Source organism: Amblyomma mixtum, chromosome 8, assembly GCF_055824585.1.
Source record: "Amblyomma mixtum isolate Tamu chromosome 8, ASM5582458v1, whole genome shotgun sequence".
In the NCBI taxonomy this organism is placed as follows: Eukaryota; Metazoa; Arthropoda; class Arachnida; order Ixodida; family Ixodidae; genus Amblyomma; species Amblyomma mixtum.
Window position 1 is genome coordinate 50868506 of NC_143019.1, and position 27508 is coordinate 50896013.

The 27508-nt window shown below is 48.9% G+C and overlaps 1 protein-coding gene across 1 annotated transcript; it reads left to right on the forward strand.

Moving 5' to 3' along the window:
* The first annotated feature begins 3647 nt into the window (after nucleotides 1–3647).
* Nucleotides 3648–25641, forward strand: LOC149332389 (glyoxylate reductase/hydroxypyruvate reductase-like). The gene is made up of 8 exons (XM_089557303.1): nucleotides 3648–3825; nucleotides 15037–15164; nucleotides 19450–19522; nucleotides 20000–20116; nucleotides 20913–21085; nucleotides 21871–22030; nucleotides 23596–23726; nucleotides 25236–25641. The coding sequence occupies exons 1-8, from the start codon at nucleotides 3755–3757 to the stop codon at nucleotides 25358–25360; spliced, it is 978 nt and encodes a 325-aa protein (XP_089413429.1). The 5' UTR covers nucleotides 3648–3754; the 3' UTR covers nucleotides 25361–25641.
* Nucleotides 25642–27508: the final 1867 nt, after the last annotated feature.

Below are 27508 nucleotides of genomic sequence, written 5' to 3' on the forward strand. Positions count from 1 at the left end.
GAAAAACAGCTCGTTCTTTGTTTTATTGCTATATACAGAACGTGCGTTGTCCAGTTCAGGTCGGATGAGATAATGATGCCCAGATACCGATGTTCCGTAACAGTTCGTAGCACAGTGCTATCAAAACCGTAAGTGAACTTAAGCGGAATTTTTTTCGTTGTGACGGAGATAGAAACAGTCTTTTCTGTGTTGATGACCTCCCAACAACTTTCTTTTCTATAGGCCGCTCAGGAGATTTCAGTTTAGTTTATGGGGTAACGTTCCCAGGCGACTCAGGCTATGAGGGACACCGTAGTGAAGGGTTCCGGAAATTTCGACCACCTTTCTTTAACGTGCACTGGCATCGCGCAGTACACCGGCCTCTAGAATTTCGCCTCCATCGAAATTCGACCACCGCGACCAGGATCGAACCCGCGTCTCTCGGGACAGCAGCCGAGTTCATGTGAATGGTCAGAATATCAATAATATTTAGACGACACAAAAAAAAAAACCATGCAGTCATCATTCTACACTCTCACAATGAGAGAAATTGTAGCATGCATTCGGATATAATGCAAATATGCTGGACCGATGCATGCGCCTCGCCCGGTACGACGTTGCGTATGCATGGATGCAAGTAGAACAAAAATTGCAAATTGGTTTTTGAGGAAAGGAAGCGTCTCAGTAGCTACCTCACATCTCGGTGGACACCAGAACTGCGCTGTAAGGGAAGGGATAAAGGAGGGAGAGAAAGAACAAAGATGAGCCGTAGAAAGATGATCGAAACACGGCCGCTGCGCCCAGGTTCGAACCCGGGACCTCCTGCTCCGTAGCCGAGCGCCTTAACTACTGAGCCACCGCGGCGGGTGCCCCACTCGTTTTTTTGTAGAAATGGCAACACCAGTGGCGGAAATTGTGAATAGCCCCTTTTTGCGAACGCTATACGTGGAACAACATAGAATGAAAAAAAAGAACATCGTTCACGACACCAACCAACCAACCAACCAACGAACCAACCAACCGACCGACCGACCGACCGACCGACCGACCGACCGACCGACCGACCGACCGACCGACCGATCGATCGATCGATCGATCGATCGATCGATCAATCAATCAATCAATCAATCAATCAATCAATCAATCAATCAATCAATCAATCAATCAATCAATCAATCAATCAATCAATCAATCAATCAATCAATCAATCAATCAATCAGTCAATCAATGAGTGCAACCAGTCACCCCGTCAACCAGTGAATCAAGCTAAAAGAAAAATTTGTGAGCCATCTAATCAGGCCAACAAAAATCAGTATTTAAAGCGAACGTTCCCGGTTCGCACTTTGCGCTATTGCGATCAACAACAACGAACGTCCTTGGAGTCAGTTCTAACTCCGTAAATACCGTGAAAGCGCGCACGAAGGATTGAAAGAAGAGAAGGAAAATTCGACGAGGAGCGTGACTCTCTTCGGACACGTTTTTCGTTGCAATTCCTGCTCGGGCACGTCCGTCGACGGATCTGGTAGGAGTACTTCCTCCATTGCATATCCCTGAATTAATTTGAGCACACCCGTCCTACAAAAAAAAAAAGATGAAAAAGAGGAAGAGAAAGCGTAATTCTACGGCGTTTTCAGAATTCTTCCACTTTTATTTCTCCCACGGTAATAAAAAAGAAAGTGGCCCAGCAGCGAGGGGCGTCAGCATCGACGACCGTACGCGCCTGCGTGCACGCTGCCACGGGTCGATAGAGCGTTGCATCCAGTGTCGTCAGCTGTCTCGCCACCCAGTAACCCGAAAAGCAACCGGCCCCCTTGTAATACGGTCGCCCGCTCGCCGCTCGCACGTAGGCAGCTAACGCGACCGAACGCACGTTCCCGCTGGTTTTTGTTCGTTTTGATCCACCACGAGGGAACCCGTCCAAGCCGTCCCAATTCGGCTGCAACCACGATCGATGGTGCAGTTATTTGAGCGCAACAGTCGCGAAACTGCGCTTCAAAACCTTGCCATTTCGCACAATAAAATTTTTAGAACCAACAATTTGAGGCGCTACCTAGAGCAGAAAATAAAAGCTTTTGCGGCAAATGCCATCATTTTTATTTTTTACAAAGTACGTTTTTTTACACATAGATGGCGCAACAAATTGTAAAACTTGGTATGAGGGGTTGTATGGAGTTGTCTTTAATCAGGAAGTGCACGCAACGTCTCAACTACTGCGATTAAGGGTCTTCGTCTTCGTGGTCATTGGCGCGACTAGCCAATCAGTGAGCGCCGCACGCAATTGGCGCGTTCCGTGAGCCGTAGACACCGGAATCCCCGCGAGTACAACCTCTCGTTCAGAGTTAAGTGGAGAGATGATGCGGTTTCCGCGCTGGGTAGATCAATGCATCTAAGGGGCAAACGAAGAAAACTGCGTTATTTTCTCTGTTGCTAGGGTGCGGCTGTTGCTATATATACATAGGGCATGACGCAAGCCGACCGTCTGAGCTGACTTCGATAGCTCCGCCTGAGCCGGATGGCATTTACATAATGCCACCGAAATACTTCGCGTATCTCTGCATTGTCTGTACCATGTGCAGTGCCTGCATTTATTCTATTCTCAAAGGCTTGCGTATGTTCATTAATTTGCAGTAGTAAGCATAGCCTGCGTCTCTTCACTTTTTAAAACTGTGACATTGTACCGGATTAGACCACATTAGCGCAATACTGGCGGTACGTGCCATTTTGCAGGCAAAACACAAACTCTACCAAGCCACTCGACTATTGCGGCTCTCAGCGCATCAATAAATCTTTTTCTAGTGTGCCTCAGTGTGTGAATGTAATATTACCACAAGTTTGCATGATGTAAAGCAATAAAGCGAATGTAGTCTGGTGTTAATGGTTGTAGAGTGGTTTTAACGCATTATTGTTTTTGAGCAAAATGATAGGGTATTGTGATATTCGGTATAAAAATTAGGGGGAACTGCCACCTGCGATGTTCTCATTTAAAATCTGTGTCAGGTTAGATGACTAAACACAGAAATGAATTACGCCAGCGGCGAGGAGAAAGGAGGTGCTTTAGTTGCATCAGCAATCGTCTGCAGCCTTGTGATTGCGACCTGTACAGCCTCCCCTTTTTCTGGGCAGTATTTTCCTGGAATATTTCAGTTAGATGCTTCCATTAGAACAAAATAAAAGAAATTTCATGTGCGGCGTGGGACGGGCATTGATGTATGAGCAGGCTGTGCTCTTTGATCTATGAACAGCATCAGTAGTATTCACAAATAGTAGAGTACAACTATATCCATTTATCTTGTAACTAAAAATGAATACATAATTCTTGCCTTCTGAACCCTACAAATAAAAAAAGAAAACCTTATCACTAATTAAATGCTCCATACTTAGTCATGACGCATTTCATGCACAGAGCGCAGTAATCGGCCCTTTGCGAAACTCCGAAGCGTTGAATTACTGGCCATTCAGTATGTAGTGCCAGCTCATAGCCGAGCAATTTAGGACCATAGAGGCGAGGCTGAGGCCACGTACGACTGCATTGCGAGAGCGTTGCGTCGTCTGCTCCTCGTCGTCTGCTCCGTCTGCTCGTGCCGTCGGTCACGTGGCTGCTCCGCCGGCGAACGGCGCAAGCGCGAGCGACGTCAGCGCCGCTCTCCAGGCCAGCGGCGATCGGCGGAAGCGGCGGAGAACAGGGGAACCTGCCGGCGTCCGCTGACGTGCTCGCCACTCCGTTCTCAACCCCGTTGCGGCTCGGTACCACAGTGCTTCTCGCTCTTCGTCAGCCATGGCGCGTCCGACGGTCTACTGCACCAGGCCCGACATCCCGGCTGAGGCGATGGCCAAGCTCAAGCAGCAGTAAGCCGCTCTTAATTGTTCACTGAACGCCGCACTGCGCTTCCATAGGACCGCGCGCTGGCGTTCTGCGGCAACAGCAGTGTCATTCATTCTGTCAGGTTTAGGTTCCCCACGTTGACCGATCGCCCGCTTGACAAATGTCTCAGGGTTCTAATGTGCATCGAGCATCTTGTCAGGTGTATGACTACATTTGAAGCTAGCAGCCGATGCCGACTTTAAATCGGTCAACCTTTCACTCATTGCTTGGCGGCGTTTCCAGACGGCGCCGAGTTAAAAATCCGTCTGCAACTGTCAGACGGCGTCGTTCAAACGGAGCCCGCCAAACTGTTATCACATCGCCGAAGATAAACCGCCGTCGGAAATTCCGCTTTCAGTCTTAGAGAACGCGCGCTTTTTAAGAACCTTTTTTCCCCCCTTTCGTAGCTATTCTTTAAAAGCCTTACTTTTTGCGACATGCGCGCAGAAGTCCCGCAGCCCACATTCCCGGGACGCTTGTCATAGGCTAGCCGTCTTGTTTAGTGTGTCTAAGTTGGGATGTCTGTGTAACAAACCTTTGGAGCTCGCTCACTACTCGTGGGCGTCGTGATTCCTGGCGAGAATTGCCGCCAAGGAAACGGGAAGCGGTGTGGGCCGAAGCACTTGTATGTGCCGTTGCAAGAGGATGGAGGGGGAGGGGGGGCGGGGGGGGGGGGGGGGGCGGCGCGAAGGTCAACTGAATGACAACCGTGTGCGCGCGCGTGTAATGATGGTTTGGAGGAAGTTAGCGGCTCGTCGGAGGCACGTTTTGCGCGATGCTTGGCGGGCGAGACTCCGTTTCGAGACGAGCTGAAATAACTGGGCGGTGGGTCGCTTATTTTCGGGCCCGTCTTATAATAAAAACTCGACCGCGGCGGGCTTAGGAAACACTTGTGCGAGCGGAGGTGAACGCTCCCGTTTAAGCGGTCGGTTATTTTTTTTTCTCTTTTAACCAACGGAACTCCCTCACCGGACGTCGCGTCTGTGACGTTCTCGCCGGAAAACACTGGTGCGTGCTGATGCAGAGCTGCGGTAGGTGTGTTTCCCTGTGCGTGCAATATACGGCAGTGGCCTTGAGTGGAGATAAGAGGCTGTAGCGACGTTTCTGCCTCGTTGAACGCATTTATGAAAGCGCGCACGACGTTTCGCTTCCGTTGCCGCTTGACCGATTGCCGCTTATCGCTGCAATCGGTAACTTCAGAGTGCACAGAGTTTGTTTCGTTGTGCTGAGCCCTGCTTTGGATAATGTTTTATTTGTAAGCGCGAGTTTAACCGCAACCTGATTGACGTCAGTAACGGAACTCGGACGGTGTATTACGTGTGCAGGAAAAAAAAAAAAAACGGCAGGTGCCTCGCTATTCCGCTTTAAGATCCGTTATCTAATCGCTCGATGCGTCATCATTTGCTTCCGCGATGACGAATTAGGCGCGCGCTGTACGCGTAACGCTGGCTTCGTCCCGGAACTGCGGCGCATAACAGCGAAGCCTGCTTCTCAGGAGCCGGTAGCGGCTGATGCTCTCTGCTCGCAAAAACACCTGCGAGGAAAAGCGAACAGCTGTCTGCGTCCGACTAGAATAGCAATTAGGCTGTGCAGCCGTACGCTGTTTTTAGACTAGTGCCTTTCAAGTAGCGCTTAAAGACAAAAAAGAAATGACGCGCTACTGTGCGGTTTATTCGCCTGCGAACGTAGCCTTAGAGTTTCGCCATGCCCTTTTCCTTCTTTTTATTCCAATAATGTTGCAGTTTTACGATCTCGCAGCAGACGTCGCAGCTGGCTGTCTGAAAGGGCGTTAATCCGTTGCGAGCGTACGTTCATTGTTCATTTCTCCGCTCCTCGAAGACGGGACAGACGTCGCCCTGTATATGGCGCCCTCGGAGTCGAGAGCGTTCTTTCGCACAAGTGGTTCTTCTTTCTCGCAAGGGCGAAACTTTTGTCCTTTTATTTCTGTCCATCATTCGCTGTTCTGATATTTCACGCTTTCGTTTTCTTTCTTTTCTTGCTTCCCTTTGTTTTTTCTTCGGTCTTTCTATCTTTCCTTCCTCTATTTGCCGCCGCGGTGGCTCAGTGGTTATGGTGCTCGGCTGCTGACCCGAAAGACGCGGATTCGATACCGGCTGCGGCGGTCGAATTTCTTTGGCGGAGAAATTCTAGAGGCCCGTGCGCTGTGCGATGTCAGTGCACGTTAAACCCCAGGTAATCGAAATTTCCGGAGCCCTTCACTACGGCGTCCCTCATAGCGTCAGTCGCTTTGGGACGTTAAACCCCATAAACCAAACCAAACCAAACCTTCCTTTGTTTAATTACTGACTTTTCTTTCTTTTTTTCCTGTTCTCATCTCAAGCTCCGGTCTGGCCAGAGAAGCCGCTCTCTTTAGCCTCGCTCGCTGGTTCCCCCCTATGCTTTTCCCGAAGTCTTCTGGGCGCCGACCCGCGCTCTCGAAAGTTGTTTCGGTCCGGAACATTCTCCTCGCCTTCCTTCGTTTCTCGGAGGGAGAGCGTTAAGTCCCTCGATGTCTCCTTCCGATTTTAACGGCAGCGAGAGAGGGAGAGAGACAGCTCCACTCCTGACGTTCGGGGAGGGGGGGGGGGGGCTGATCCGGAGGAAGTGGAGAGGGTGTTCGGTAGCGACTCGATTTGAGGGGGCGTTCGTCTCCTCGGTACACATCTCGGGCGTAATCCCCGGAGAAGAAATTTTCTGGCGGGGAGCGTGTTCGGCCGTTTGACGACGTCCTTGGGTGGTGTCAAGAGGAGAGGATGGTTGGTCTACGTGAGAAAACACTCTCGAGCCGAAAGGAGCTCTTACTTTTTTTGGCGGCGGCTTTTGCTGTCTTATTTTTGGCCCCGGTGGAGTTGAAAAAGGAAGGACTGCACGTGGCTGCCGCCGGGGGTCACCTTGACACAGCCGTGGCTTCTCTCCGGCCTTCGCGCTGCTGCTTGGGGTGCGGGAAACGTTCCTTTGTGACGCGCGGGCGCGCCGTAATGGCGGAGTCCTTGGCTTCCTTTCGGCTTTTAATGCGCCGCGTATTTCGGTTAATGGAACACGTACGTGTTGCTCGAAGCCTTCTTTTCGTTCCCGCTTGAAAAATGGCCCGTCGGTCCTTGGATCGTGTGAAGGCCGGTCGTTAAATTTCAGCTCTGATGGCATTCTTCGGCCGAGTTCTCATGCGCCTTCGTTCGTATTAAGTGGCCTCACACTGTTCGTTTATAGTCTCCGATCATAATGCACGCTGTACGACGTTCGTTTTATGGATATATCGGTTTCGTATTAAGTGGTTTTTTGTCCAGCTCGGATTACAGATGTGTAGCTACCCCGTCGTTTTGTGTAAATTTGAGTCGCGCTCAGGATAACCTTTATCGCGCATGCGCCGCACGGCTGCCTTTAAAGCAGGCATTGCCTTTAACTGCTGCATGGACGGATTTTGTTTTTGTCCGTGGTTTTGACTGCGGCGGTTTTCGTGAGTGGAATACCGTTATCTGCTCACATATGTGGGTAGGGGAGGGCTGGCTCTTAAACTGTATTCTAGAAGCGCTCAGATGGTTGGGTATGGTATCCCTGTCACATTAAGCATAAGATGAAGATAACACAAACAGCCATCAACACTCCTGTTGTGAGATATTGTGGGATGTGTACGCGTCGCAACAGTCGCACATACACATCACGCCGTTGATGACATACATGCCGCAAATTTGGTCCAGCGTAGCGGACGGACCTTTTTTTTTTTTTCATATTAAGCGACTTCATCATTCGCTTAAAAGTGTAGCCATTTACGGAGTTTGGATGCATTGGCTAATGGTTATTATTGTGGGCTTCATGAAGTCGGTTAACGAAACACATTCCTTCTTTACATTTTTCATCTTTTTTTTTGTACCTGCTGTGGTCCGAATATCACGTAACATCGCCCTCATTTTACGTACGTCGCCTGTGCTGAGAAAGTGCGCAGCGGTGTCTTTCTACAGCCGTGCGCCTCTCCGTGGCGCATTAAATGACCGGATCTGCCGCTTAATGCGAGCAGGTCGTGTGTGCCAGACGGGTGTTCCCCGGTGCGTATATCGATCAGCTCTGCTCGTACGGAGGGCGAGACCGACAGTATTTTTTTTCCTTGTCTCTTGGTTCGTCCGCACGCGTGTACTCCGACCAGCTCCTCTACGTTTCCACCGATAGCTGCTGCTCGAGTGTGTGACATATTTGGCGTAACCTCGTTCCTTGCCCTCCGTGTGCGCAACTGCGTGTTGCGACCCGACGCACCCCGATAAAGACGCCGTAACTCCCTGGAGTGGACGGGCTTGATGGCCGACTTTTTATAGTGTCTGCGGCGATCCCACAAAGGCTGTACCGGACGAAGGTTTTTTAAGCGGCGCAAGTTCGTCCCCGTGGCGTCGCTGTCACCGAGCATACCAGCGGGGGCACATTCGCTAGCTCGGAAGCCCTCTTTTAGGATTCTACTCTCAGGGCCGTGCATTACAGACGAGGAGTGGGTAACATGCAAGGGTAATGTGAAGGCACAAAAATAATTGCAGATAACAACATATCATCCTAGCAAAGAAACCAATCGCAACAAGTGGTACATTCAGGGTTGCACAATGCTAACGCAAAGACGCGAGCCAAACAGTGAAGGTTTAGGAATTGTTGCAATCAACAGAAGAGCGAAGGTGCTTCCCAGTATTATGACATGTATGTATACAGGCGCATTCCCAAAGGGGTTTGCTTCTAAGGCGTTTAGCGGGGCTCACTACAACGTCTAGCAGTCCAAAGCTTAGGTGGATTGAGGACGCGAAGCCATTTATCGTTTGAGAGATTACGGTCGCTGAGTATGCATCACCAGGCATACTCAGTCCTCGCAAGCATACCCCCTGGGCGATGCCCTGGGCTGTATACATTTGACGAGGAGGCGTACCTCCAACGTGAAAGGGAACAAAGTTTAGGCATTCAGGTATTGATTACTTCATAATTGTGCATGACAAGCACACTTTCTTTTATTGCAAAAGCAATGCTACTTGCACTTTCACGCCTTTGCCGTGCCGCGGCGACCACCATTGACCTTCATTTGACCTTAATTGCATTAGATTGGATTCGATTGGACTGGACTGGATTGGATTAGATTACATTAGATTAGATTATATTGGGTTGGATAGGATATGATTGGATTGTATAACCAATGCATCACCACAAGTCTAACCACAAGCACCACCACCAGCTGAACCGTGGCGTAGGTACGGATATTGCTTTCGGAATTACCGGGCTTAACCAAGCTAAGCTACCGCGAATTTTCCTCTTACATGACAGAAGTCATGCCACCGAAACTAAGGAGCATAGGGATGTTTTTCTTTATTTGTGGTGCGTTTATCAGTGGGAGATTAATAGGGTCATATTTTAAAGATAACTGAGCAGAAAGGAGAAGGAAAACCACATCTCGCCGATGGGATATCCGAATCCACGACCTCCGAATTTCGCGTCTGGTGCTCTAGGATCTGAGCTACGGCGACTGCTGTCCAATCTTCTGCCTTCGAGGGCATTTATGTCTAGTGTAACCTAAACTTGAAAGTGTTCACCAGCGCCTCCCTCGTCACAGCGGCGGATGTTGTATACGTCCTGTATTACGGCGAGTGCCACGTGAAACGTGATCGAACGGTGAAGGCGGGAGCTGCCCCTTATAAAAATGGTCTATAGACAGTCTATAGGCTATATTGCCTTCTTATAGATATTTCTTTTTATAGTTTATAAACTGTCTATAGTATTTGTATTGCCTATAGTCTCTTCTCTAGGATTTGTCTATAGAGAGTCTATAGACTTTGCAGACAGGAGTCTATGGACAGTCTGTAGACCGTCTAAACATTTTTTGTAAGGGTGTGCGAGAACCCTGTTATGCTACAGTGGCGTCAAAACTGCCAGAATTTTGGCCCTCGATCGCTGCTGAGCCGACAAGCGAAGGGTTCGGCTCCCACCGGCGGCATGTGGTTGTTTGTTTTCTTCGGCTTTCTAATCAATTGTCTTTAAAAAAATAATTACCCTATTAATCCCCCTCTGATTACACCACGAATGAAGAAAAATCCCCTATGCTCCTTGGTTTCGGTGACTGTTGCCTTCCGTCATGCGTGTCATCACGAGCCCCTATTTTTCCTTCCCTCGTATACTCAGTAGTTTTCCGCTTGGCGTATGGCATATAAAAGTCATTTTCAACTTGACTACAGGAATAACAAAAAAAAATCATCTTTCTGTGAAAGCCGGTTCTTCATTTTGTCTCGCATGGAGTAATGCTGATTTTGTCCACGATAAGGTGGAACCAGCAACCCAGTCATACCGAATGGACTCGTGATAAAACACTTTTGGTAACAGATACGAAATCCATATTCCATAGTTCACCCATGAACCCGAGCCCGCGGTCGCAGCATTTCGAATGACCTTTAGAATATGCGATCCGTCGTTAATAGAAATCTGGGACTCCGCTTGTCCGAGCCACTCGAAAATGTGAGCTCGACATTTTCGCGCATAACACTTTACCTTCCCGTCAATAAAAGCTATAATAAAGCAGGTTTTTCACGCAAATTCTTATTCTACGGGATACGTTGCTATAGTTACTATATAGTAAGATGGATATGCCCTCTCAACTACCCGCTTTTCCTCTCGTAGTAATTGTTTTGACCTCTTTTTTTCTTTCTGAGGACTATTAATGAGTGGGACAGACCTGGAAATGAAAATATTCTATATACTGCCTTCTGTGCACGTTTCTTCCGCGCACCTCGAGCTGCCGTCCGTGCCTTTTCGGGAGATCTCTCTCCTGTATCAAAACGCTCACAACCGATACCCACCCCCCTGTAAAGGCCTCAAGATGGCAGAGGAGCGTTGGCTTCTTCGCCTCTACACCAACACGGTACTGTGCCGGCAGTGCTCAAACATTTCAATTCGGCCTTTTCGGGCGAGTGTCCACACTGTGGGGAAGTGTTTGCGGACACGTATCACATGGTGTGGGCATGCTCTGCCAATCCTGCTTTCCCACCCCTCCCGAGAGGACTGGGAGACTGCCCTGCTCGGCTGCTCAACTCTCCAGGACCAACGAGCCCTGGTGACAAGAGCCCGGGCCGCCGTGGAGGCCACAGGGGTCCCGGACTAGGGATCCCTCCTAGTGATTGTGAGGGCTGGGCCCTTCAGGCACGGTCCAAGCAACACCTCTGCATATAGTATAAATAAATGTTTTACACCACCACCACCTCCTGTGATTGTTTTAGTTTTTTTTCTTTATGTTGGTACATTTTGCTTCAGCACATGCTTTGAGTTAACTTTTTGCTCGTTTTGTACTTTGCTTTTGTTTGCCAATCGAAAGAGATGTATCAAGTTGTATTCCATTCTGGCTGAAATGACATCTGTGATTGAAATGTTTACAAATAAATTTCGCAGCTGTGTTTGGTTCGACTGCGAGCACACAGCTTTGTGTGCACCTGTTGTATAGCTCTCACATGCGGGATTAGTGGGAGACATTTCAGCCTTTGTAAACCGGTGGAAAGGTTCAGCTAGCTGTCATTTGCAACAGGTCCCCCCTCCCCCTTTCGCGAAAAAAAGAAAAGAGAAAATATGACGGGTTCTGCTGGAGTGATTTCTGCTTTCCGTTGTTCTTTTTTTTTTTTAACAAATGCGCACGACAACGGCGTTTCTGGTAGCAACTTTAGGTTTATATCTTTTTATTTCTGACGATGTAACATAACTGTTGATGTTTTGTTTCAATTCCACTGGCCACACGGTTTCTATTGGTAGCAGTCGGTAACCCCAGGGTTCACTCGCTCTGGTTTTACTTGAGCAGTGTTTTCTAAATTTATTTTTTTAAGCAATAGGACCGCTGACCACTCTAAACGGAGAGAAGAAATTAAAATTAGACATGGAGTGCCTAGAAGTAAATTTAACGAATTTTTTCATTGCAAAGTGACGCCGTGCCCTGTGATGGAAAGGCACAGACCTAATTCACGAGTTGAGCGCCAACTGCTTCGTGTTTACGTCTCAGATCGCCTCAATCGAAAAACTGCCGCCACGGACTAGGCTAGTCGAGCCCGCGACCAAGCGGAATTCATGAGTTGTAGTGGCGCGTGATTGTTTTATGTCCTGTAGTGTCGTTGTGCTGGTCAGGATAGGAATGTTTGCCTCTGCTTCTAAGTGGCTTATGGAACTATTACCTGTCATTGGAGACCCCCACGGCTCGCGTTCGTACCCGAGGAGCAGTCACCGAAGGCTTGAGAGAATCACGCTCGCTTTAGCTTTGAGCTAGACTGTACACGCATTCGTGGTTTATAAGGCGGTGAACGATCGCGGTGGTGCGCTTGGATAAAGGAGAGGACCGCTTCTAAATTGCTATCCCTCCGGTTGGACAGGACTGCGGAAATTAAAAGCCCGTCGCATCGATCACTCCTTTGGACGCTTTAACGAGACAGCCTGTCGCGACCGAAGCCGTGGTGCAACCGGATAACGGTATACAACCACTGCAGTAGAGCTCCGTTTCAGCTCGTCGCGACGCGACCCGCGCACAAGCCTTTCCAGAGCCTTCAGCTGTCGTTCCTCCTTTCCTCTCCGACAGTGGAAGAGAGAGCGCGCGCGCGCGAGAGAGAGAGAGAGAGAGAGAGAGAGAGAGAGAGAGAGAGCAATTTTGTAGCCGGTGGCGACTTGTTTGTTGCGCAAGGCTCCAACGCCGGCTTTGATGCGCGGCGCGCGAGCGAGTGGAAGAGGAGGATTTTCCTTCTCCTCTTTCCCTCCTCTTTTCGCATTCGCTGCCTCTTCTTCGCGCTGTTTCTCTCTCAACCCTTTCGCTCTCTCCGCTGCTGCTCCCTTCGTGGAAGCGTGCTCGCTCTTGCGTGGCAGTCATCCGCATAGTAAGGCCAAGGTCGGAGCCGGGTTTCAGTTGCTCGCCGCGGGGAGCTGAAGTTTACTCTCTCTCTCTCTTTTTTACTCTCCGTCGCTCGCACGGCTTCTGCGTGACGCGGTTCTTTCCTTCGTTTTCCTGAACAAAATATTTTCTTACGGCCTCGAAAAGCCAAATCCTTTATCCGCTGCACATTACTACTAAACCCCTGCGAGGCATCAGCTCGCGAATGAAACTTTTATTCACCGGGCGCCTTGCTAGATGAGGTCATTACTCGAGATTCACCGTTTTTATTAAATAACAGTTACCGAATTTCTCGTTTATTATCAATTATTTGCTAAATTCCAATTCCAGCCGAATACTAAGCTGATGGACAACCTCTCCATCCCAGTTTTGAAATATGCAGACGGTAAACTCTCATCTCTCAACCAACGTGACGTCATGCAGTGTGGCATGGCTGGCGGAAACATAAATTTTAGCTTCTTCGCCTGTGGCGCCTTGCTACATGAGGTCATTAATCGAGATTCACTGTTTTTATTTATTAACAGTTACCAAATTTCTCGTTTATTGTCTATTATTTGCTAAATTCCAGCCGAAGGCTAACCTGATGGAGTACCTCTCCATCCCAGTTTTGAAATAAGCAGGCGGTAAACTGTCATCTCTGTTTGCAACCAACGTGACGTCATGCAGTGTGGCATGGCTGGCAGAAACATAAATTTTGGCTTCTTCGCCTGGCGTTCCGACACCTTGAATGTTGTGAATAAACCAGTCACTATGAATGTCGTTTCCTGCTGCTCCACGTTTTCAGCTGCTGAACGTTTTGTCTACCAGGCCGGCCGCGCGTGGCGCTGCTGATGTAGGCCGAGTGAGGTGTATTGCGGTGAAGTGTCAACGTACACTGATTTCTATCGACTGCGACTGTGCGGATATTGGGTTACCATGACAACGGCCAGCAGCTGACGCCGCCTAGCCCGGCGTATGAGAAGCAGTCGCGAAACACTTGTATATTGCTACTTTTTTTTAACACTGCAGGAAAAACAAAGCTTTTATTTGTTTTTTTTGTTTTTAAAAGCCACGGAAGGTGTTGGGAAGTCGCGTCGTTTTCCTTCTCTTTTCCGACTGCTCTTCAGTCGCAAAGTAAAATCGCTCTGGTTTGTTGGAGGCAGCTTTAAATAATAGTGCCTTTGATTTCGCCGCATATACGGCTGCCGTGGCTTCCTGGCTAGTATAATATTATGATTTCGCCCTATTCAACGCCTGCTAACAATGGAGAAGTGTCCTAGTAGCTCCAAGATTACCTTTGGATTTTTATGATTTACGTTGGCACGAAGCAAGAATGCCACGGCATCATGGAATCCGGGACCCAATTTCTGACTAACCAAATACTTTTGTGGATGGGGTGACAAGCTATTCTTATTTGTCGCGTATCTCCAATACAAAGGCCTAGACGAAATGCTCATGTGTATGCAGTTCGCATACTGTCTCCGAATCCACGTTTATTAGTTTCAAAGGTATTATCTCTCTTTTCAAACTTCGCGCACTCGGCTGTTATAACCCGAGTTCGAAGTGCAGGCCGAACATTTGTTCGAGTGAACTGGGGGCTCGAATTAACCGAGTTCCAGTTAAGGAGAGACTACTGCGTATTTATTTTTCTCGTATCTTTGTATTTCTAATGCGGTAGCATTATAGCCGGCGTCGGCGTTTATGTGAAGCCTCCGCCTGCCAATCGTGGCAGGAAGTGTTAAGGGGATTTCCCTCTCTCGACCTCTCACCTGCCAACCGCCCCCCCCCCCCCCCCCTCCACTTGTAGGCAGGAGGAGGGCTACGCCGGACTAAGAATGACAGCAGAAATGATTAAAAAGAAGCGATTACTGTTAGATATGGAATAAGGATAGAATCAGAATAGAATGAGATGCGTTATAGAATCTTATTTGAAATAGAATTGGATTCGAAGGATAATCGTATGTCAAATGGAATCGTATTTGAAATAGAATCTTAATTTATATAGAATCGTATTATGCATAGAATGTTATTTTACATAGAATCGTATATTAAATAGAATTGGATTTCGTATAGAATCAGAATTCGTGTAGAATCGGAGTTTAATACAACGTAGAATCAAATGGATTAGATTGACGAGGCCAAGAAAAATGCATTTCCTCCACACTAATCCACTTGATCGTCCCTTGACTGTTTTCATGCTGCTACGTAGCGAGCAGCGTTCTATTTGCGCACTGCCGGTGCTCTTCACGGTTGTCTCCGCCTTCGAAGTTCATTGTAGCTGCTCTCGTAATATTAGTCCCCCCCCCCCTCCCCTCTCCTTTACCTAAATGCGTGTTCGGCCACCCTTTCGCAGCTGCGACGTGACATGTTGGGACAAGGAGGAGCCCGTGAACTACGACGTCCTGCTGAACAACGTGAAGGGGAAGGACGCCCTGCTCTGCATGCTTACCGACAAGGTGGACAAGAACGTCATTGCCGCTGGTGGGTGTCCTCTCGTTTCCTGTACCTTTCTTCAGCGGAGGTGCAACGGGCCAGCAGAACCTGCGCTTCCCTTAAGGTGCACCTCTCAAGGGGACAGTGTTGTTTTTAACAAGGTTTTTTGCGAATGGAATCAGTGGCGATCCACATTGGTCCCGTCACAGAAACTTAGTTTTAAATACGTTTTATATCCTCCATTCACTTCACCCCGCCGCTGTGGCTCAGTGGTTACGGCGCTCGGCGGCTGACCCGAAAGACGCGGGTTCGATCCCGGCCGCGGCGGCTGAATTTCGATGGAGGCGAAATTCTAGAGGCCCGTGTACTGTGCGATGTCGTGCACGCTCCCCGGTGGTCGAAATTTCCGGAGCTCTTCACTACGGCGTCCCTCATAGCCTGAGCCACTTTGGGACGTTAAACCCCAGAAGACCCACCCGAACCATTCACTTTTGTCGCCGTTTGAAAACTTTTGGTGGCGGTGTTTATTTAGAAGACCGACATTTTTTTTATAGGTAGAGAAGTTACATGGGAGCACATATTCTCAGAGAAAACTTTCGTGCTCATTTCAGGCCATGTACCTTAATTAATATTAGTCGAAACTGACTACGTTTATTTTCACGTGTTTGGTGCTTCATTGCCTTATGCGATGCTTTGGTATTAAAACTCAAATTCACTTCTGACTACTACATCAAGTCACAGTATTTCAACATTATGCTCAGCTCTGTAGCACGCATTCATTTTTCCGTGCATATTATGGACCAGCTAAAGCGTGTTGCAGTAAGCTCAATACGCTCAAAAATGTTTTTCATTCAGTGTTACAACAATTGTCGTAACACTGACAGGATTCCTGAGGGGGGCTTCACTTAGGTCCACGCCCCGGAACGCAGCCTGCAAAGACAATGAAATTCGCAACGTTTTTCTCTGGATTAGCAAGTCCCAAAATTCAGCAAGAGCTACCCAGGTGGCGCACAATGCTGGGGCCATGTTTAGGGCCATGCAGGCCCCACTTTGGCCGCTGCGGATGGGGTAGCCCCTGAAATACCTACATTGGCGTCCCATGGGGAGCTTGTGAGCTCGCCCCTGTAATACCCGCATTGGTCCATAGCTGTGTTAGATGAACTGCCCACATTAGTTCCTACTCTGGACCGGTGGCCCCGATTGGCCCGAAGTGGGTTGCCCAAGTAGGGCCCACATGGGCCCCCAACTCACAACCCACTTTATGCTACATGGTTGGTGTAAATGTTTTTTTAGCTCTGACCTTTACCCCATCCCCCTTTCCGAAAACCCATCCTTCAAGGTAATAGCCCAGATGTGCACCCACATGTCACCGCGCCTTTCGTTATTACTTAGAGCACCCACGCTGCCGCGAGCTTTGCCAAGTGAGGACATTCGTTCCTTAAAGGTGCACTGAAAAGGAATCTGAACTCGTCTTTTTGCCGCGGGAACTCGATCTACACGTTCCCAGCATTTTTATAAGCCTCGATTTATTGGCCTGTGCGGCCGATTTCCTTATTAAATCGGATTAACGTTCGGCTGCCGCCTTTTTTTTTAATTCCCCGCATACGGTGGGAGGAGTCGACCAACGTATGGAGTGCCTTTCAGGCAGTCGCGTGGCGACTTTGCTTTCATTTTTATTTTGTTTCTTTTAGGTTTCTGTGAATAAATAGGTCTAGTCAGGGTCTACATAGCTGCAAATTAGGCCCACTGAAATAAAAATACGCGCGGACCCTTTGCTTTCGCCGATCACTACGTATCACTCCGCCCATGGCAGAGCGGCAAGCCGCCACGGGGCTGGTTGAAAGGTTGGTCGACTCCTCCCTCCGTATGCGGAGAATTTAGAAAAAGGCCGGTGCCGGGACGTTCAATCCGATTTAAATTAGGGAAATCAGCCGCACAGGACAATAATTCGAAGTTTCTAAGAACGCTCGGAACGTGTAGATCGAGTTCCCGCGGCAAAAAGGCGAGTTCATACTTCTCTTCAGTGCACCTTGTGGGAATCCTGGCTTTCCGCCGTCGCCTTTGCGCGGCTGTGCCGGCCTCCCGCGTTGTTTCTCCTCTTTCCCTTGCTCCCGCCTCAGGCGGTGGAGAGGCGGCTGGGTGACTAATCACTGTCATTTAGCCACAGCTTCGCCCCGGCTCCCCAAGGGCCTTTGCCATTGGCGCCTTTTGGCGGGAATTCGGGACCAGTTTTGGGCGGCCGCGCACCGCGCGACCCAGAGAGAGATCCCTCCGAGACAGCGTAAGGTGCGTACGTTACTGTTTTTCCCTGCCGGCCTTTGCCGCTCGGACCAGTGCATATACTCGAGCTCGCCCGCACGTGTCCTCTGACCTGCAGCGGCTCGAGCCTGTCCAGCGGGGTCCAGCGACCTCCGACAGGCGTACCTTGCGTTGATTGCCCACTCTCTCTCGCAACCGGCCCAACGGTCGACACGAGAGGGAGATCACAGCACTGCCGCGGGGACATTCTCCTGCAGCGGCGTGCTAGCGGCGCGCATTACTCGAGTCGCTTCGTGCGCGCAGCGGAGCCTTGCTCCTCGCGCGCCCCCGGCACGGGGTGACTACTGAGTGTTTGTGTATCTGCTGAAGGAAGACGTGAATAAACGTCTCCTTTGTGAACTTGGAGGCCTATTTCTTTGCGGCGAATCACTCTCCTCCCAGCGGAGGTTGAGTGCACCGCATCGGTGTCCCAGTGTGTGTGTGGTGACGGCTGATCGGGGCCCTTGGCTCGCGCGAAGCTCGAACCCGCGGTGGGTGGTGGCCTGTGTACACTTAGAAACCCACAACCTTTAATTCGCCAGTGGCGTGGGAGGAATTCTTGTACGACAAATCAAGTGCATTCCCTTGGGAAAAGAGCTGTAGGATGAAATAGCCTCATACAGGTTCGCATGCAAACGTCTACAGCTATCGTAAGTATGTCATACAAACGTCATACATTCTTACAAAGTCATACATACATGTATATCAGGCAAATATCACACAATATACTCCAAACTGTGTGACAATAAGGGAATAATTAGCAAAGCAGACATTTGGGCTAGGTGGTGTCAATTCATGGGGGAAAAAACAGCGCAAACTAAGACAGAAAACACAGAAAAGAGGGGAGACACTACAAGCGCTGACTCACAACTAAGGTTTATTAGAAAGAACAGAACAAAATATATACAGAGCCGCCGCGGTGGCTCAGTGGTTATGGTGCTCGGCTGCTGATCCGAAAGACGCGGGTTCGATCCCGGCCGCGGCGGTTGAATTTCTTTGGAGGAGAAATTCTAGAGGCCCGTGTACTCTGCGATGTCAGTGCACGTTAAAGAACCCCAGGTGGTCGAAATTTCCGGAGCCCTCCACTACGGCGTCTCTCATAGCCTTAGTCGCTTTGGGACGTTAAACCCCATAAACCAAACCAAACCAAACAAAATATGTACAGAAACCACCCACGACTGCGTACGTCATAACAGATTACGTGCAAGGCGTGCAAGATGATCTAAACAGGAGCAACGCGCGTGTGCACCCGGTTATTTAAGTACCTAAATTCAAAATCTGACAAGGTCACTGAAGGATCACTCACGCACCGTTTGCCGTTTTTTCGGATAAAGAACGATTCCATCAGCTCCCGGGCACCTTATCTTGGTGGAAAAAAAGCACGTTAGTTTTCGGGAAAAGGGGTGTGCATTTGCAAACCCCTTTTGCAAAATTTGCAAAATAAGGGAATAATTAGTAGCATCAACCCAAGCGTAGGTGGATGCCCCTTGTTACAAATCCTCCCTTATTGCTCCCGTATTACAACTCTGCTCCACCTTTGGGGATCCACCTAAACATCTGACCAAAATTGTATGACATTTGTGAGACGAATCCTGTCTGAGGTTACTGCATCATAGAGCTTTTTTGTTGCGAAAGCAACACTACGCCCACTGTTTCGCCTCTTCAGCGTGGCCGCACTTCCGCCGTGGCGGCGACTCCACGAATGACCTTGAGCCGTCGCCTAGCAACCGCAGCAGCTGCCGCCGCCGCGCTTCGCCAGATGGCGCCGCCGTCGCTAGCGCTCGCTTGGCCAGCCTAACCAGAGCGAATCCTAAGCGTAGCCAGGCAGCCGTTGATTTCGCAACACAACCAGGTTTAACCAGAGCTAAACCAGTGCCATTTTTTCAGTATGGTTTAGGGCACATGTGCGTTTCCTGAACTGAAAGGCCTGTGTTCAGGTTTTATGCTCATGTCATCTAGATGTGTGTCGTAATCTCTGCATATAGCATGCTGTGTTGTGCGCGCAAAGTAACGGTCTCCTTGGAATTTGTTGCAGGGGACAAATTGAAGATTGTCGCCACTATGTCAGTCGGCTTCGACCACATTGACATAGCGGAGTGCAAAAACAGGTACCTCGAGCTTTTTCGTTTCAAGGACAACTGTTTATACTTAATGAAAGCGCGTTGCTTAATAGGTACTGAATGGTTGAAGAGTGTTTTAATAAATCCTAGATCTATGAGCTTAATATCTGATATCCAAATCGGACCACCCTGCAGTTTTAATTGACATTAATGATCCACTCAGTACATATCAGCAAGTTTTACATTTCTTTACCAACATTAGTGGCCTTCATTCACTTTAGCCATACGTTAGCCATATTGTTTTTCGTTTCAAGAAAAACGGTTGTGCTTGGTTGGGCGGCATGTAACATCCCATAAAACTATACGCACATTGGTAATGTGAGGTCGCAAAGAAAAGTGAATTAGTCACATTTAGTATTTAAAAATTCGGCGCGTTTTATTCAGAATACTGCGTTTGTCTTCAGCATACTTTCTTTTATAACAGTGGCTTCCCGTGCTTTATTTATAGTTTTTTTTTTGTTTCAGGAAAATTCCGGTGACCAACACGCCCGACGTTTCCTCGGATTCCGTGGCCGAATTGACCGTTGCCCTGTCGCTGGCCGCCGGACGGAGAATCGTGGACTGCGCGAATGCCATCAAGGCGTCAGTACTACGTTTCTTCCTCGCGGTTTTAAAGCGAAAGCTTTACTACTTGCACTTTCAAGCCTTTGCGTGCGACGGCGGTGCACATGAAATGACCTTTCGCATGACCTCTGTATGACGTCACGCCGAAGAGCTGGGCGACCATCTCTCGCGGTTGCGGTTTGTGTTGCGGTTTTCGATCCTGGCCGCGCCGGCCTTATTTCGATGGAGGTGAAACACGAAATACGCCAGTAGGCTGTACTATATGTCAGCGCGAATTAAATAACCCCGGATGATCTAAATTAATCCGGAGTCCTCCACTATGGAGTCTCTTCGGCCCCACAATTAGCAATTTGTTTTTTTATTCATGCCCACCATACATGCGTTTTTATCGGCCTTTAGTGGTTACCCGTGCCCATAGGAATGCCGCGGGTGGCGCCACAGTCAGCTGACCTTTTCTAGCTTTCGTCCAATCAGAATGCCGGGTTCAGAAACACGGGCCATGCTTGGAGCTTCGGAGCGTAGTTTCTCAAAGTTACCTTTGACGTATGACAGACAGGGCGTCTATATATATATATATATATATAGACGGGAATGACATAGTTTAGTTCCGAATAGTTTAGTTTCGGGCACCACTCTGCCGCTTGTTATTATTTTACTCCATTACGTAACCACCTCGGTTACCATAGCAACCACTGGGTTACCATTTGCATTATAACGCATAACGCTGAGACCCGAGCGCGAGAAGTAGATCTTAACGCTCTACAAAGTGTCGCGATGTGTACGGCTCGACGCTTAATCTCGCCTTTTTTCGCAGGGGCGAGTGGATCCACTCGTGGGGCCCCATGTGGATGTGTGGCCAGGGCCTGCACGGCGCCACGGTGGGCTTCATCGGCATGGGCCGCATCGCCCAGAGCGTGCTCAAGTGCATGAAGGCCCTCTACATTGGCAAGGCCATCTACTACGACAAATTCCAGCCCATCAAGCCAGGTGAGGACGCAGCGCACTTTCGAGCAGCAGTGTGCGTGAATGCGCAGGAGGCTTCGTCTATACCTCGAGACGTGTCCATTTCATTCCCACTAGTATTTGTACTTATTTGAGGCAATAAGTAGTAGCAGTAGTGGTTTATTTTAAAACAATAATAAAAGGAAGGAAAAGATTTTTGCTAGCCCCGGCATCTGCCATCGCTGCTGGAAGCCCCTCAGCTGGGGCAGTGGAAATGGAGGGATAGCAGGCAGGCTGGAGAAATGAAAGACGTGAGGGGACAGACAGGAAGGATAGGGGGAAGAGAGGTGCTATAAACAAGTATTTTATTAACACTTTATGAGGCAATAACACAAAACTGCCGTCGTGGGTGACATGACTGAAGGCAGGAAACTGCCTGGCGTAGTCGCGCCATCCTCCTGCCTATAACTTGCGTGAAAAAAAAAAAAATTGGCAGTGGTTTAGCTGTGGTTAAACCTGGAGGATTGCGAAAGCAAGGAGGAGAGAGAGAGAGAGGCGATGGAGAGCGCGCGGCAGCGGCGGCGGCCCCCGCACGCTAGCTATGCGCCGCTACTGCGCATGCGCAACTGGCGAGCGCGTCGGCGGCACCTCTCCCGCGCAGCGACGGCGGCGGCGCGCCAGCTGTGTGCCGTGTGACGTCACTGCTCCTCGCGCATGCGCAGTATGGCCTTGCCTCTGCTCCGCGAAATGGCTCGGCGATTAGCGTATTTCGCAACAAAAAGCTGTCATGTGGCGCATCTTGTAACTGGTATACAATTTCGTTGCTGCAGCCGAGGAAATGGGGGCCGTGGCCTGTTCGGTGGACGAAGTGGCCGCCCAGTCGGACTTCATCATCACCCTGACTAACCTCACGGACGAGACGAGGGGCATGTTCAACAAGAGCTTCTTCTCCAAGATGAAGAAGACCGGCGTCTTCATCAACACCAGCCGGTATGCTCTCACTGCATGCTCTCTGCGGCGCGCAGCTGTGCTCTGAAATTCGCTGTTTTTGCGCGCTCGTCAACGCTGTGGTTAAAAAAAAATAACCTTAGCTCATGTGGAAACACGCAGACTTTAGTTTTAGGCTTACAGGGGGTCAACGTCCCGAAGCGACTCAGGCTATGAGGGACGCCGTTAGTGAAGGACTCCGGAAATTTCGACCACCTAGTAGTAGTAGCATAAAACTTTATTCCGCAAAATGGGACGGGGTTTAGGGGTTGGGGTCTTGAGCTGCAGGTGGTGTTCCTAGTTGCAGGATCCTATTGGTCCTTGCTGCCTCTTAGGCCCGCTTAACCAGCGCAAGCTGATCTTGCGTGGTCGGAGCGGGACGGAAGCTCCTCCCACTACCTAGGGTTCTTGCACATGCACTGACATCGCACAGTACACGGGCCTCTGGAATTTCGCCTTCATCTAAATGCCACCGCCGCGGCCGGGATCGAACCCGCGTCTTTCGGGTCAGCAGCCGAACGCGGTAACCACTGAGCCCACCGCGGCGGCAGCGGAGACTTTTGGGTAGTTTTATTTGAAGATCGCGGTCTTTCAGGCTTTAGTTTAGAAGACTACAAACAAACAGTTTCGTTGTAATTTATAGATTAATATATAGGTGAACATGATTTACGTTAATTAAGCAAACTTGAGCGTTCTGGTGACCTAAAAAGTACATTAAGAGGGTTTCAAATTGGGCTAGTTGGTAGTTAACGTGGTCACACATAATTGCGCTTTTGAAAAAGACTTGGGAAAATCGCGCACCAGAGTTTGTGTTGTCCCTGTGTTGTCCGAAGTCTTTTTCAAAATTGCAATTATGTGTGACCATCTAACTGCAAAGTCAGCGATATAAGTATCTACTGTATTTACAGTAGGCCGTAGGCTGCACCGAAGGGAAGCAGATTGAGTTCATAAACATGGCGAATTAGCTGTAGCAGAAATACGTCAAACATTCCTGTACAAAAATTTTGAATATCAGAAAACTTTGAGCTACTGTTCTGGAAATATCGAAAGGTGGGCACCCGTTGCACTGTTCGGTGTATGGAAGATTCCAACGTATTGTAGTTCGATATAGGCGCACAGAACTCCTACTTTATGCATCGGAATTACGGTGGATATTTCAGACGTTTTACGTACATAGTAATTCTAAGTATAACCGCAATGACCGGGCCCGGGTGCAGCGATAAAAGTGCAAATTTACAGTAATAACAGATGCACTGTGTAAAATTATGGTTCATGATTAGCGAGATAGCGAACCAGCGCGAGTTGTGCCACTGTTTTCACTGTCAGCCAATTTCAACTAAGTCTGCTCATAAACACAGCGCCTGATTGGCCCAGCAGTCTTGTTTTGTGCGTCACGAAATTCCGCACCGGACTCGTTCTTGGTCGTAATAGCCGCCATCTCTGCATGCTGATGCGAAAATCTGTGATACACGCTAGTGCTTTGCGCGTTGGACTTTTATTTGTTGGGTCGCGAGTCCTAGTGTCGTTGCAGTGCATACGTTCTCAACCCGTCTGCACTGTTTTCGCAGGGGTGGCGTGGTCAACCAGGACGACCTGTACGACGCCCTGAAGAACGGAGTCATCAGGGCCGCTGCCATTGACGTGTCCCTGCCCGAACCTCTGCCCAAGGACCACAAGCTGCTGACCCTGAGGAACCTCAGTAAGTTGGCTGGAGCGGCGCAGTTGCATGCGTATCGTTTCTTCTGAAGAAATTAGTGTGGCAGCACAACGCTGTAATGACCAATCATCGAAAGCATCGGATAAAAGTAATGGGACTGTCGGGATCTCGTTACTAATGGTCCGTTCATTGCTGAAATGTCAACAGTGTTAAGAATACTGGGAGGTTTATTATTTAATTAAAAAAAAAGATTATGGACGTTTGTTGATGCTGCAAATTTCTAACATTTGATTGTTCGAGGGCGATAAAACTGTGTGCAAATACGCGGGCGTACAGTATCAACAGACCGAAATTCACAACTTGTGCTTCATCTGTCGATGCAGCATTACGGCCAGGCACGTACCTGCCCCCCCCCCCCCCCTCCCGCTCGGTGGAAAAGGTTACCTTTAGCCCCTCAAAAAATTTCTGTCTACGTTCCTCATTATGACCATAAAAATATGGTGCTCTTTTGTCGCGAGCGTTTGTTTTTGCGTGAATTTATCTTTAAGCAAGCCTCCAGCATCTATGGTAGCTGACGCTTTGACCTTGATTTGAAAAAAAAATGTCAGAAGAGGCTGTTTCTTTCATTATGTTAGCAAGCCATGTAGTCTGCTTGCAGAAATTGATACGATTTTTTTTTTCAGCATTCTACATCACAGTTAGTGCATTGGTGATGATGCCACTGAAGTCGGGCCTTCATTTACTACCCAGGAATTGTTCATCCGCTGCGGTGGCTCTGTGGCTGCAGCGTTCGGCTCCTGAATTTGTGTGCGAGAAATGTTCCTCTCACTTAGGTGCAGCAAAGTAGTGCATACTAGACTCACTGCCTTCATTTCTTAAGGAGAAAATGTGAGATAATTATAGATGAGACTTCCAGAACCACCCGTTATAAAACGCGTATTGCGTCTAGGCGCAGCGCTTGTCTCAATGAGGCCCACGTCTGAGCGTAGCGATCAGGCGGTGGGAAGCGTAGGCGGCATGCCCACCACAAGAAGTCTGCTAATCCCGCTTATATTCAACTACATTGAATGTTGAACTCACGATATACTCGGGCACGATATTAAGGCGAAAGCCTCTAATGGCTCATGCTCGCGTTGTCCGTCCGTGCGCTGCAATCGTGCCAACTGTGTCCTCTCCTCCGCGCAGCGGCGCAACCTCCTCCCCTCCTCAGCAACTGGAGTCGGTGGGAGGCGCAGCTGTGCATAGCAACCGTGACGTCACACAGTAGCGGTAGAACGAGCGCGCGCGCGTCGACGGTGGCAGCTGCATTGCCGCTCCTTCGCCAGGCGTCTCGTTGCAGTCGAGTGAGTGAGACGCATGGCTCCGAAGCGGCCCAGCGATTCCGCGCCAAGCGGTTCGGGGAAGCGGCAGTGGGTTGACCACAAGGCATTCGCCAAGCACACATTAGAATTTCCAAAGTGTCTTCGGTAACTTTTTTTTTTTATATTACTGCTGCGTTCTTCTACTTTTGCCACTTAAACATATGGCGTGTTGAAATCTGTTCCCCTACAGTCGTGACACCACACATCGGCAGCTCCGAGATCAGCGTCCGAATTCAGATGGGCTTGCTAGCCGTGGACAACATCCTCAACGTCCTTCAGGGCAAGCCGACCCGCAGCAAGCCGGTCAACATGTGAACCATGACATCGGGAGCAAGTGGCGGTGACCAGACAATCACTACACTGGTAGCCACCCCTGGTCCGCGTGTGTTGATTTTAATTTAAAGAAAAAAAAATCCTCATTGGTTCCTGGTACAGGTGTATGTGGTTGTGTGTGCGTGTGTGAACCGTTGCCAGTTTTGTCCGCATATGCTTGTTCTCTGAAAAAACCATTTTTCGCACCCTTTCATCTGTCACTCTTGCCTATGACCCTTCGTAGCTTTAATAAAATTGTGCCAACTTGTGGTTGCGCTACCGTGCTTGTCCCTCTCTTTGTTTTTCTACATCGAACCTGTTGTAGGTGTTCCACTGAGTACATGGTGATACTCCGTCGCTCCTCAGAGCGGCGCAGAAAGGAATCTCGGAGAGTGATTCGAACCACCAACGGAGCAAATGGTTTCATTTCCCAATCACTTCCCAATCTGGCCCAATTGCTCTCGCCTTCCAAAATGGGAGAAAAGTGCGGAAACTTATTAGTTGTGAAGACTATCTTACTTCGCCAAAATATTGCGGGCGTGTTGAAATTTAAACAAATGCTGCATGTGTAGGAAATACTCGTCTTCACTAACGAGTTCTCCAGTAACTAGGTGCGCAGAACTAGTCTAACCCGAAACGAGCTTCCTACCCTTGAGCGGTAGCGCGAGCGGTGACAACACCCAAATGTGCATGAAGCCTATAGCGCGAACGTGATGGACTTCGTGGTCATACCGAACACCACGGTGTCAGATGATGACGGACATCTAATACAAAAATAAATACCCCCCTCCCCCCCCCCCTTTGAACTTGGAGGGGCCGACAGTCCAGGGCTCCTCTAGGCTTGAGCTGGGCAGTGCGGCCTCTTATTGAAGATTCCTGCATGCTTTGTCAAGCCCGTGTATTGTGATAGTGTGGGGAGTTCCCGCACTATAGACAGGACTGGTCTCGCAGCAGTATAGCGAAATCCTCAGCCTCAAGCTAAATCGGCGAATCTATCACCATCACGCAAGGAGCTCATGCGGAAAAAAAGCCGTAGCTTGAAGGCTACTACAGACAGCATATCCACACCTCAGCCTACAACACAATCCACATTGTACTCTTACCGGCATCAGCTAATCGCTGAATAATTCGTCCAGCTGGAAGCTAAACCGTACTAAATTTCACTCAGTCTCTGAATCAGTCCAAGTAATTTTATCTGCGAAGACAAAATTAATGGGTTTGGACAGCCTGACGATGTCTCCTCGGCACTTGACGTCTGACGGACATCCGTCGGACATCCAACTTCTGACGGAACATCCGGCGTACGTCCCTCTTTTTACCTTCTAATGCAGACCGCGGACTACGTGTGGTTTATCCGCTGGACGTCCGAAGGTGGATATTACACGCACATTTATTGGAACATCTCGGGCTAACAGTTAAAGCTTATTTATAAATGAGCGTTAAAGTAGTATTTCCTAAGCGTTTGACCACCTAGAGATTATTTCAGCAGAATGCATGCAACTTTCCCAAAAACTGTGAGGAAACTTGCAGATTGATTGAGGCGCCAATTGCGAGAGCATGACGCTTTTAATTTGCAATTATCAGCTTCAATTATTCTGCCTAACAATTTGCAGGACGCAAACGAAAAAGGTGAAACTGAGCACTTCAGTTTAGCACAACTATAGTTCGAGCAACTCACACGCACACCTTTGAACTGAGCGTGCACGGTCTCTCACATGTCCATCCATGGAGAGCTTTGTGGGTTGATGAGTACAGTTATGTAATAAAATTTTCATTCTATGTACGCACTGTATGGCAGGCATATTCGAAGAACTTTAACTAATTATTATTTGATTTGGAAAATACTATTCTTGCGTGAGTAGTGAAGAAATATATAGGATACGGAGCTTCTACTGTTACTTCTATTGCTGTTGAAACCCCGAGCTTGCATTGAAGTTTCCCGTCTCTTCTTTATCAGGACACCATCTACAGAGCCTGTGCAATGAGGTAAAGTGATTTTTCTATATATTCTGCTTTTTAATCGAATTTCAATACTCTTCCGCTCAGGGAAGTCCCCTGTAAGTCCCACGATCATCCAGGTTCCGACGTCCTGCTTCCGACGTGTTTCGTTCTTCCTGTGGATATCCAGATTAGACTTCGGACTTACGGATC